This window comes from Furipterus horrens, unplaced genomic scaffold (assembly GCF_987537825.1).
Source record: "Furipterus horrens unplaced genomic scaffold, mFurHor1.1.pri manual_scaffold_6, whole genome shotgun sequence".
Lineage (NCBI taxonomy): Eukaryota > Metazoa > Chordata > Mammalia > Chiroptera > Furipteridae > Furipterus > Furipterus horrens.
In genome coordinates, this window is record NW_028327176.1 from 99,850,349 (window position 1) to 99,863,499 (window position 13,151).

General features: G+C 41.9%; 1 protein-coding gene across 4 annotated transcripts in view; it reads right to left on the reverse strand.

The window, feature by feature from the left end:
• Positions 1-1,294: 1,294 nt before the first annotated feature.
• Positions 1,295-13,151, reverse strand: part of ADGRF5 (adhesion G protein-coupled receptor F5) — a 102,474-nt gene continuing 90,617 nt past the window's right edge. For 3 of the 4 annotated variants that reach the window (XM_090282541.1, XM_090282543.1, XM_090282540.1), the window contains 6 exons: positions 12,093-12,272; positions 8,929-10,320; positions 7,606-7,647; positions 7,451-7,510; positions 6,747-6,831; positions 1,295-4,912 (listed from right to left, as the gene is read on the reverse strand). In XM_090282541.1, coding sequence (XP_090138667.1) covers positions 4,833-4,912; positions 6,747-6,831; positions 7,451-7,510; positions 7,606-7,647; positions 8,929-10,320; positions 12,093-12,272 — 1,839 coding nt within the window. In that variant the 3' untranslated portion in view covers positions 1,295-4,832. Of the gene's footprint in view, positions 4,913-5,533; positions 5,601-6,746; positions 6,832-7,450; positions 7,511-7,605; positions 7,648-8,928; positions 10,321-12,092; positions 12,273-13,151 lie in introns of all 4 variants that reach the window. The other variant, XM_090282542.1, reaches the window with a different exon arrangement.

Genomic DNA, 13,151 nt, shown 5'->3' on the forward strand with positions numbered 1-13,151 from the left:
GTCCTAAGATACCTCTTTTCATCTGGATAAATCAAGCTTTTCTAAACAGTACCCTTCCCCTGAATTCCTACACAGCTGGATGCCACCCCTGGAAGAAAGGTGACTTCCTTTCCATTTGCATATTCAGCAGACAGAATATTTGCAGCATGAGAGCTTTATTACTGATACTGCCAGAGAGACCCTTCTAAGTGTGATTTCCATCACGGATATAGGAATATTTACAGGCCACATATCCACAGCTAATGCCCCGCACTGGTTCTGCAGAGCAGTGGTGGGTCCTTACCTTTGTGGTTTGTTTAAACAGTCTGATGAAATATCCTGTTTAATCTCCCCTTGACTGTGGGCAAGACCTGTAACTATGATATCACTCCCAAGAGTAGATTAGATTAAATGGCAAAGGTGAAGGGGTTTTTCAGATGTAATTAAGGTCCCTAATCACCTGATTTTGAGTTGATGACATGGGATGTTATCCTGGAAGGGCCTGAGCTAATCGGCTGAGTCCTTTAAAAGAGGGTCTAGAGCTCAGAAAGTGAAGAAGTCAGAGAGATTCCAATCAGTACAGTTCTCCTACTAACTGGAAAGAAACAAACTGTCCTGTTGTGGAGAGGGACCCACGGCAGGAGACATCAAGACAGCCTGAGGAGCTGAGGGCCTCAGTCCTACAACCAAAAGGAATGAAATTCTGCCAAAAAGCAGTGAGCTTGGAGAAGGATCCCTTGGTGAGACACTGAGCAGAGTACCCAATTAAGCCATGCCGAGAACTCTGACCTACAGACACTGTGCAATAACAAATGAGTGTTGCTTCAAGCCTTTAAGTTTGTGGTAATAAGCTACACAGCAATGGAAAATGAATGCAGGAGATATGGGGCCATGTTGCAGAAGTATCTATGGTTAGCAACTCTTGGGACTCTGTTTTCAGTTGTCCATAAGAATTCCAGCCAAGCCACACACAAATGCTAGAACAAACATTTGTTTGTTTGTTTCCCAGAAAGTTAGGTCCGAAAAAGCTTTACTTCAAGGACCCCTGTTTAAACCCTCTGCAAGCTTCTGGGCTCCACGTGCTGAATGGGAGTATGAATGGTCTAAAGAGAGGTATCAACACTGTCAGTCAACCGATCTCAGCTGTGACCTTCTGGGACCCCCCGCCCCCAACCCCCTGCCCCACCGCCTGGAGAATGGAAGGGGTCATTCACTGTTTGGATCATGGGGTTAAATTGTGGTTGGCATGGGGGAAGCCTGAAACAGCAATAGTAGCAGATTGCAAAAGAGCAGACAATTTATATATTTTACCAAATCTTGTAAAATATTTTTATTGTATAAACATAGAAAAGAAACATAGTTGTATACTGGCATACTAAGACATGATTTTAAATCCTAAATTCTAACTTTAGAAACTTATAGCATCTCATTTCAAAGCTAACGTCTTTGAAATGATGAGATACTATTTTCATTGACTTTTAAAAATACATAAGAAAGAAATGTCCCCCAGAGACCTTGTTTTATTGTGCACACTCAAGGAATCCAGCTCCTGTTGGCCTGAGTCACTGGCTCTCTTTCTGGGATGCAGAAGCCCCGTCTGACATTAACATCACATGTCACAAATAAAACACATTCCACCTCCGCAACATTTCTACAGCCACCCTCATTTCCTCTAGTTTTCTCCATAACTGGGACTTCCTGTTCCACTCCCATCAGAGTAACTCCACCCTCTGATCCTGCACTTACTGGTTGCTATAATCTTTCTCATCTCTAGGTAACTTTTTCTTTAACTGTCCAACATGGACCCCTCTGAAGTTTCCTACACAAACCACCAAAGGTTGCGACTTCCCACAGTGTTTCTTCATTTCTGGCCTGAGTAAACTACATTCTGAAAAATCCCTGAATCTTTATTAACCTCTTTGTCCATACAAACAATAAGAAACAGGGAAGAGGATGGCAGACATGCGACTCATTCAAGAGCTGACATTTTCCACTGGACTTACAGTCTTTTCAGAGAATATTTCTGTAGTTTACATTAATTGCTCACTTGTGGACACTTCAACCTCACAGCTTCTGAAGCATTAGCACAGGTCCCTTTGCAAGAAACTGACTCAATGGATGGTCCCTTCACGCAAGGAAGTTGTGGCCAGTGGAACTGACTACGCTCTGAGAGATGTCAGGAACATGGGGAAGCATGGGGCACTTTATAAGCAAAGTAGACAACGCATCTCACTTTGCACAAACATGAGGACCAACGTTCTTCCTTCCTCCTCCTCAGAAATCTGCTACTAAAGCCGTGTAACCATTGCCGATTGAGAACTGGTGACCTCGGGGCCAAGAGAGGCTCCTGCTTTAATAAAATTTACAGATTCATGGATGTCATCCCAGATAATTTTGAATTCTACTGCTTAGTTTAGGATATACCTGGCAAAGAGTAGAGCTTGAACTATGTATCTTGTAGTTGGGCAGACAACCAACAAGTATTTCTCCAATTTTTTGTTTTCATAGCTTTTCTGGAATTTGCATCTAGTGGTGTGGCTCATAAGGTGGGAGGCGCATGCATGCCTCTCTGTGTGTGTGTGTGTGTGTGTGTGTGTGTGTGTGTGTGTACATGTGTGTGTAGTGGGGGAACGTGCCTCCATTAACGAATGTGGGCAGACAGCCAGATCTACATTCTGTGGAACTCTGCCAAAGGTTCCTGCCATTGCGGGGTTCCTTTCACAATGTCAAACATAATGATTCCCAAAGGACCCTTACAGAAGTGAGTGGAAGTTCAGTGTTTCTTGTCCCATTGTGTTTTTGAACATGAGAGCCAGAGCCTTCTCCTGAGTCCTGTGCTTTCCTTGGCCATGCTAACATTGTGTTATAACCCCACCTCTGTTCTCCCTGATTCAACCCCAGGGACCAGATCAGCAAAGCCAATCTTTCCCTAATGTCTAATTCTACTTCAGTGGGTTCTCCAAGTTCTCAGTACTGAGCTCTGCCCGAAGCTGGTCATGCCCTGGAGAATTTCATAGCCTAACAACCACCTCCTTTAAAGACTTTAAATAATGAACTCTTCAGTTAGAAGCATGAAGTGACAATTTTCAGGCAAACATGGGAGTCAATGTCTGTCATTCATGACTATGCAGAAATAAAGAGTTCATTTACTTTAAACATTATTAATATTTCTAACTGTTCTACTTCCTCCACCCACCCCCACCCCCATGAAGAAAAGAAAGCCAGGATAGAATTTAGAATTAAAAATAAAAGGAAGAGATTTTTAAAAGTTAAAACATTAAAAGAAAATCCTTTTGAACCTCAATAAATTAATGGTTGTTGAATTTCAGCCTCTTTTATCCTACTTTTTTGATGGGTCAGGTCTCCATCCTTACCGAGAGCACCCGGCACACACTTCCCAAGTGGCCCCTCATTTCTATTCTCGTTATGACTTTGGTTTGGAATGTATGGTTGCTATAGCTGCAGTGCCTGGTTTACTTTAATATGGATGCAATCTTAATACGTATTTGTATTTGTATGAAAGGCACACACACACATAAATCACAAATAATCAAATTCTTGGGAAAACTTCCACCGTCTGTTCATCGGGGGATGTGTCACCATGAGCACAGATGAGCCATCTGAGGCACTGTTTTCTGGAAGATCTCCAGGTGGCTGGAATCAACACAAGTTGGAGTATACAAAACTCTAAATGTATGTTGGTCCGGGAACTTAAAGACTAAAAGAGCTAATACATAGAGAGCTGTACACATGCCAAGACCCACTAACTCCACAGTAATAACAATAGTAATACACGCTGCCATAGATTATCCAAATCTATTCTATAATGCACAGAGAAGTACCTGGTTAAAGCTGTTACATATAATATAGACAGTTGGAATCTGTTTTCAGTGCAAGATGTCACATCTGGCAATTAATGGATATAAAAATATGTGTTTTTGCTTTCCAAACATGGAATAAACCAAAATATAAGGCTTTTCTGATAAACTATAAAAATGTAATCAGCAGTTGGATTTGCTTGGATCTGATAAAGGATGCTTATCACATTTCTTTTGCATATTCATCCTACTTAGCTCAAATATTAAATGCAATATATATATATATACATGTGTTTAACATTGCAGAATCATGTCTCCTTACATGCATTTCTTGTAAATATTATTATCCACTTGAAAGCATTCTGATGATGTATTTTTCTCCTCAATTTTTTCCTTGATTTTCCCCCTTTCTTTGCTGAGAAAATACCAGGAAAATATTGAACTTTCCCCACGGCTTACTTTCAGTTTCCATTTTTGAGCCACTTTTAAATTCCCAGTGTTGCATTATCTGAGTAATTAGATCATGAACATGGAAATCTTAAAATGTGGTCCTTAATGTTATTTTTCTCTATTTTCCCTTCCCTCCTCCCTTGTACTATTCTTCTTTCCGTCCTTCCTTCCTTCCTTCCTTCCTTCCTTCCTTCCTTCTGTCCTTGAATTCACCGAAGTATTTCCTAGGTACTAGCCTTTTACTTATTATTTTCATCAAAGCTTATCTTTGTGCCCAACATGTGAAAAGTGGAATTCTATTTTACAATATAGACAGATAAATTGGGCCTTGGGAAACTTGAGTTTCACTTAAATACTATACACATTTGGTATCACACAAAGGGTGGGGTGGGGCATCAAAATAAATGGAACAATTACTTTTAGTATATCTTTACAAAAGAAAGCCTCTTTCCTAATGAAAGTCTCTTCAGCATCTGCTCCCAGAAGGCTGTGGAGGAAATATTTTACCCAGGGCTTTGACAGGATCTCTTTTTCACAGCACATCCACTGCTCCCCAAGAGTCACATGATTTGGGTTTTCCTGTTCTTAGTTGAGCAACGAATAAGCACTGGAAGTGTTTTCCATGGATGTGCTGGTTGTTTCTGGGGTAGAAACATTGTACGTTCCTGAAAAACAGAACAGCACCTTAGCCTGAAGGACCAAAGCCCACATGATCACCAGGGTGCGAAACTCTCCTAAATGTCTAGGGGGCGCTCTCGTCCAAGAACCAGGTAAGCTTGCCATGCCCGGAGGCAATCCCATGCCTGCCCTCCGCTGGAGACCCAGAGGTGCTGGAGAACAAACAAAGCTGTCCTTTTCAAGCATGCGTGGCAGCCGACAAGCCAAGCACTAACTACTTCCCATCAAACCAGCAGCCAGATTTCTACAAAAGAGAGATGGATCTCAACACGGGCAGCCCTCCACATGCCACCACATGCATGAGCCTGGGGACAGCCACACGAGGGAAACTACCTGGTCCCCTTGGGTTGAGGTGACTTGGGGAAGCTCTTGAGAAGGGCCTGGAAGCTGAGCTGAAGGTGAGGAGGGAAAGAGAGAGATGGAAAGAAAAGGGAAAATTACAGGGGAAGAAAAGGCAGAAGCAGAAATCAGGGGATGCCAACAAAAGTGCTGAGAGTTAGGGCGGCAGGGAGGGCAGCCCCGGGGCTACCATAGGAAGGCGGGGACTGAGCACGGGCACTGTAGGGAATATGTGCCGAGCAAGGGGAGGGACACAGTGGCCACCCTACCATCAGATTGGTGAACTGCCACTGCTAACAAGGTTTCCATCATTGCCTGGGGAGCCCTGTGGGGCTGCTGACAACATAAACCAAAGTTACAGTGATTATGGAACCCTCAAATTGGCCAGCATGGAGCTGCATTAATGACCCTGAGAGGCTATCAAGTGGCAATGATGGGAAATTTCAGCCCCTTGAACATCAGAAACAGAGCCCCACTCCAACTTTTATCTGAGTGATTTGGAAACAACAAACACCTTTTCTTGGCCTTACATAATGTATATAATCATTTCATAGAGTTTTCACTATTTTCACTTTAATGAAAAATGGTAAACACATTCCAGTGTCAATGATGGTCAGGTCCAATAAATCTAACACACCCTGAAGACCTCATCATTTCACAACAGGTTTAATTAGTGACTTTCAAAATCAAAAGTCAATGTCCTCCGGTGTAATGCCCCAGACTGAAGCCCAAAACATCAAGTCCTTTGGAGTTTTAACAACAAAGAGGTATGTTCAAAAGCCTAGTCTGGAATATTGACATATTTCTAGGTTCCACATTTGTGAGATCTGTTTGGTTTCAAGAAGCTGAAAGGAATCATGGTGCTTATTTTTCTAGAGAAGACAATGGCACAGGACAAAGGTTTCAGCTTGCCAGAATGGCTGAGATTCATTGCCCAAAGCCATGAATGTTATTTATTTTGTATCTCCAAGGTGGACATTTTCTGATAGAATAGCTAACTTGGGTGATCCCTCATATGTGTCTGCATGATTTTAGAAATGTCAACATGTTAAAGAAGCACATTGCAAAAAATGAAAAAGGAAAGAGAAAAAGGTGTAAAGAAACCTGGAGCATGGCTCCTATCATATGCTTTTCTAAACATATTCTTTGCTGCACCATAATCCCAAATATGACCCACCTAGTCGTGTTCCACGTGAATAGAAAAGAGCTCTATGTTGACAAGGCCAACAGTTTACAGTTCCCATTTTTATGGCTGACAGGCAGCTCACTGCAGGCTTTTCTAGATTCTCCAAATCTTATTCTTCATAAGTTATTAGTTGTCCACTGGAGGTAGTTACCTTCTCTACCAGCAAGTTCCTGTATTAACCTCTTCCCCCAATGAGGCCACAAAGTGGGGACTGATGGGCAAAGTAGGGTTTTGAGACTCCCCGACAGGGCAATTTGTTTAGGTTATATAGGGAGCACCCAGTGGTCACTACATACCTGTTTTACCAAACAAATTGTTAAATCTTCTTGATATTGGAGAACTCATGGAAAATACGGGCGTAGATGAACCTAAGGATGTTGACTAGAAAAAAGGAAAAACGACATTTAAGTGCCCATGTGATAGACGGAGGCCCTGCTTTATCTCTAGTGGGGTTTATTTGCTGCCCTCTAGTGGTGACTTCCTGACTCTCGCTCATCCCACTTGAAGGTGAGAGCCTGGATAAGCGCGAATTTCTACTTCAAACAAAAGCATGCGCACCTTGAAACACAGGAATCTCATTATCAGTATTAGGAAAATAACTTCCAAATATACTTTTTTTATTGTTAAAAAGTTTAATATTTTCTGCTATGTGAAAACAGTGAAATATATTTGAGTGCAATAGTTATTTTCCAAAACAAACTATAGAAAATTCTATTCATTGTTATTTCTCAAATCGTGTTCTCTGCTGCCTTGCATTTCATCAGAAACCTTTTGTTGTTTATTTCTAATTTAAATTTTATTTTAACCTCCAGTTGACATTACCTGTGCTATTTGACCCCTTAAAGATGTGGGGACAGCATTATAATGATAGTTCCATAGCTATGTTTAATAGGCCAAATCAGGAGAGGAGCAAAAACATTGGAATAATCTATGCTAAAACTGGCTGTGGAAAGAGAGGGTTTTTCAAAAGTCTGTATCTACAAAAGGAATAGTTAGTTACCTTTGAGTGCTGTGAAGACCATCTCGACAGTGAAAACTTTTTCAGCAAAGCTTCCTGTACCTGCATTGTTTGAAGAAAATAAAAAGCCATTATAAATTTAACATGCCAAGAGCACTTCAGACTTTTCAAGGACCACAAAACTGTCATGTTCTTACCTTCTGATCCCAGAGGCATCCAAAGAGTAAAATGAATAATCCCTGAAGAAAAAAATTGGGAAAAACTGCATTTTAATCATATTCTATTGTCCAGCAAAATAGGAAATATTGTTAACCTGACATTGAATTTGTACTGCCTCTTCCCACATCTGTGTTTATGGAATGCATCTAGCAGAAGATAATGTTAAAAAGGATGCAATAGGTCCACACCAAGGGACTTTAAATATTTGAATGTTACAAGGATGTTTTCTATTTCCCTATACCCCCACCCCAGTTGTGAAGCAGAGGTCCTATTGGTTATGCTATTAGACATACCTCTTATGCCTATAGTAGCCCTCACATAGTTGTGAAGAGGACTTGGGCCATGGGGTGGAATAATCAGTCCCTTCTAGTCAAGGCATATTAAAAATGTCATTAGACATGAGCCCTATGATTTGGAGCCATAGGCCCAGTAGCAGAAAGTAGAATTTGCATGGTCTTTGTGTGAGCATCCAGGGGGTAATGGGTGGCTCAGCTTCACCTCCAGACACCCTGTCTCCTCACCGGCTCACAGGGAGGTCCATGATTTCTACCCACCAACTGGTTAAATCAGAATTAAGCATTTCCTTCCTTGTGCTTCAAAGGCTTGTTGTCGGTACCTCATCTGAAGCTTTTCTAACAAATTGGCTTGTGTTATAATGAGTTATGTGCTACAGCAGAGCAGAGGCATCTTTTCCACTTTAGTGTAATACAGCAGAATGTGCACCTTACATAGGACATTCATCCTTTCATTTTTCAGCAAGTGCTCCCAGAGAACATACTACGTGGTGCATAGCATTCATTTCATTCATCAGATGGTTATTGAGCACCGACTTTGTGCCAAGGTCACAGTTAGGCACTAGTGATAAATACAACAGCTGCTGTCCTTGACCTCTCAAAGACAGAGCTTGTTTAATGCTTGTGGAAATGAACTGGAGAAATTACTCAGTTTAACAGAGGATTTTTTTCATTTAGGCGATAATAGATGGCATCAAGATAATGTTGGGTAAATAGAAAATCCAGTATAGGGAAGAGACTTTCCTCCTATTTGACTTATCAGGGCATTTAGAAGAGAGTTGCACATGCAAGTAAATTATGATGCAGGTGATAAAAAGTATGAAGCTCCATGGGAGCAGAGGAATGTGTTCTTTCTACCTCACTGAGTGCTTGTGATTACTGCCGTGTAGAGCTAGGTCCTCCTCTGAATGAGAATCCTTCCCCATTCCCACTCCTGTTTGTGTTTCTATCATTAATTTGTCCCACCTGCATAGATACTCCCTGTGAAACTGGCACCACAGAACTTACCTGGAAAGCATTGAGGAGGGTAAATACAATATGGAACACGGCATTGCTTCCCTGGAACACAGTGGCAAGACCGAAGCCCCAGGTGAGCCCCAAGAGTGGTGTGAGGACCCCGATGCTCTTGCTGATCTGAAACATGCTGCTCTTCTCCTGCTTGTTGGGCTTGTCTCCAATGGAGGGTCTTAGGATCTTGGTGATGACCACGACCGTGATGGTCACGTTCACCACCACAATGATCAATGCTGGGATGACAAAGGCTAGTAGGGCCTTGGTATCCTCCCAATTGAGCCAACAGGCATTCTTCCTTGTGTAGACCTCTTTGGGCTGGGTGGCTCCCACCGTGATGACTGAGATGACAAGAGGGCAGCCGTAGCCAAGGGAAAACGCAATAGCCTTCTGAAAGGACTTGCTTGCATCATGCAGGATGAAAACCAGACGGTAGAAGAGCATGAGGCCCAAAGTCAGCATCCAGAAAAAGACACTGAGGTAGAAGAAGTGGATGAAGAAGGTGGCAGCCACACAAGCTGTCTCATTGAGTACGTAGTGATGGTCCCGGATGGTGGAGGCCACAATGAACCAAATGTCAGCGACCAGAAGAGAGGCAGCAATGTTCACTATGCAGATGTGACGCATATAGGAAGTCCGATTCTTGGTCACTGACTTCCACACCACAGCTTCCACAACTAGACAGGCTGCTAAGCTCACGATGGAAAAGCACAACCCAATGTAGGAAATGATATCTAGTAGAATTTTCAGGAGAGAATCAGGGTCTGGGGAGTCAGGGGACATGAGGATGGAGAATGACGTTAGGTGGTCACAGCTGCAGAAGACACTGTCCCCATCGACTTTAATATAGCACCCACTGCTATCCCACCCCCCTGTGTTGTTGGCAAGGGTGAAGTTCCAGAAGACACATTGTGGTTTCCCACCTAAGGAGTTGTTGTTCTTAAAAGTCATTGAAATTTTGAATGGTGTGGTTATTTTGTGGCTGACAGTAGTTGTTATCACTAAGCTGTCTGCAAAATTCTTTCTCCGAGCATCCTGAGTGAGGATGGTTTTGAGAGTTGGGAATGCTATGCTGACGACAGATGCATCTGGCTGCAGGTGTTCCAGATGGCACTCATCAATAGCCACATTGCCCCAGAGGTCAGAGTCCGAAAACAGGAAGATCTGCTTATAGGGTTTTCGGGAGCCAGATTTTATGACCATGCTCCTCATCTGTACATTCTTTTGGGAGATGGACAGAACGGTGCTCTCCTCTGACCGTAATGCTCGGGAAAATCTTTCCACTGAATCCAGTAGCTGTGAGCTGTGATTGGTCTGTTGCTGTTGTAACACCTTCCACGTGCTCAGGACGGGTTTGTCAAGGATGACGTTAACCATAGAGAGAACATGCTGTAATTGATATGACAGAGGATCAAACCAAACAAATTCTTTCAATTATAAAAGAGAAAATAAATAACATCTCCCTAGAAACTCGTTGAGTGGGTACTGGTAAGAGAAAAAGAGAAGAGAAAAAGGAGGCATCACAGGCTGGGGTGGGGTGGGGGTGGAATCTAGGACTTACCATCTTATGGCAGGAATTTAGCAGAGGATGATTTTGCCCCCAAAACAGTGGGATTAAACGTTTAGCGATAGTGACGCTGAGAACCATCCCCAATCACTCACTGAGGCCCATTCAACAGGCTGGCATAAATCTTCATTAGTTGTTTTATTTTATTTTTAATCCAAAGCTTGTAAAGGCTTTTTGGTGACTGGTATTTCACCCACAAGGTAGTCACAAAAGAACCTCTCAAATACTAAACATCAAGTGAGCAATGCCATTGCTGTCAAAAGCATCTTTCTTTTTTGCTAAACATTTTGATTCTCTCTCTCACAAACTGGGGCTTGTCATTCTCCAGTTATGCCTTCCATTGATATAATTTCTCTACCCTTTTTTTTTTTTTTTACCTTGTTTTGTTGTCTGAAATGATAAGCACTGTAGTTAGTTGAATGGTGGTTCCCCAAAATGCTATGTTCTATACACAGACCCTGTGAATGTAACCTTATTTGGAGAAAGGTTTTTTGCAGATCTAATTAAGTTAAGGATCTTGAAAGAAAATCATACTGATTACCTAGGTGAGCCCTAAACCTAATGATAAGTACCCTTATAAGAGACAGAAAAGGAGAAGATAAATGGAGCAGAGAAGGCCTTCTGAAGACAAAGTCAGAGGTTGGAATGAGGCAGCCATAAGCCAAAGAAAGCCTGGAGCTGCTGGAATCTGAGGAGGCAAGGCAAAATTCTTCCCTGGAAACTTCGGAGGAAACATGGCCTTGCAGACACCTTGAATTTGGACTTCCAGCCTTGAGAACCATGGAAGAATACATTTCTGTCATTGTCAACCATGCAGCTTGTGGCAATTTTTTATGGCAGCCCTGGAAAATCTATATAACTTTCTTGGATGCTTAATCCCCAAACTGCTTGGCCTCTGGCTGGGTTTGGCCAATGGAAAGCATTGACAGGGGATGGGAGAAGAAAAAAGTTGAAATACATTTTTCTATTACCCACTGTACTCCACTCCCTCATCTACACTGTCTCAGCACATCTTTGACAATAAATATGATCCCTCCTCCAAGGATTCAGCTTTCAGTCAGCCATGGGTACACTATTTCTTCTCTTTTTTCCTTTAGTCCAAGGGGTAGTAATGGGTCTAAATTTGCTGATCTCTGAATGTCTCACCACTTTTTTTTTCTTTTAATATTGGCTTTATGCCTTTGCACCTCCTTTCATTAAAGTCTCTTCATCAGTATTTTTGTGGGTGAATTCTCTTTCCTTCCAGAACCTGACTGCTTCAAAGTTTATGTTTAGTGCCAGACCATTAAGAACCCTATTCTGAAAACCTTTAATTCCTACTTTTCCTAGGAACAAGATAACAATTAATGAGGAAACTAAAGCAGATTCACTGAAGAAATCAAGTCCTTAATGTCTCAAAATGAATATTGGAAACACTCCCTGATATCCTAAAAGCCATAGATGGCAAAGTATGTTATGTGACTCATGCCTAAGGCATCACTCTGGAAATGACAGAGAAGAAGCTATATTAGGGAGGTGCTATCTTTCTTGACCACAGATCCTGAGGGGGGAAAAGATGAGACCCCCAACTCCTGCATGTCTTAAACAAACTCACCGTCATCATTTCTGAATTCACTTGGACTGGAATTGTTGAGAACAAATCAAGGATGTTAATAATGGCTCCCAGGTTCCCAGGAGATGAACTGACTTCATATGCCACCTTGTCTGTGCTATCTGAAAGATCCTTCAGGTATGTAGGCAGCTTCCTGTCCTGAGAGGGGCTCTTGATCAAAGCCTAATAACACAAAAGCCAACACAAACAAAAAAGAAACTTGCCAATCAGTCCAGTCATCAAATCCTGCTGATCCATCCATGGCAAAATCTCTCATACTTGTAGTCTCCTTTCTTTATCCATTCCCAGAAGTACTATATTTTTTGCTCCATAAGACACATTTTTTTTCCCCCAAATGGGAGGTGGTGGTGGTGGTGGTGGTGGTGGTGGTGGTGGTGGTGGTGGTGGAAATGTCTGTGTGTCTTATGGAGTGAATAATGTGTCACAGACTGTGATGTGTATTACCTGACCTGTCAGCGGTGGCAACAGCTGTTAGAAGAGGAAGCGGTGGGCCCACGCAAAACCCCTTGGGACACTTAAATGTCCCACTTTACTGCTGAATCTCAGGGCATCCAGTCAGTATGAAGATAGCAAAGAAAGTAATATCAGTGATTGTGAGCAACTGAGTTTCATAAATTTTGACACTAGCGATGATGAGTTCTTGGGGTTCCCAGGAAACTAAAAGAGTACTTGAACCTTAAAGTCTCTCATTTGTTAATGACAGTGATGATTGTTTTTAATATTGCTGTTGACTGCTGTTCACTTTACATGGTTGAAATATTATTCTGTTATATTTTATTAAATATTTTAGTACACCATTTGGTTCAGAATATTTTTTTCCTTGTTTTCTTCCTCTAAATCTAGGTGCGTCTTATGGTTGGGTGTGTCTTATAGTGCGAAAAATACGGTATATCCCATAAAATAACTCACTTTTCTCTTAAATGGTGTATGTCCGTCAGAATGGAATATTATATAATACCTCACCCATAGAAAAACAGAAAAACATATAACAACCTGATAGCTAATTTCTTTTTTTTTAAAAAGGGAAAGTAGAGGTGACTG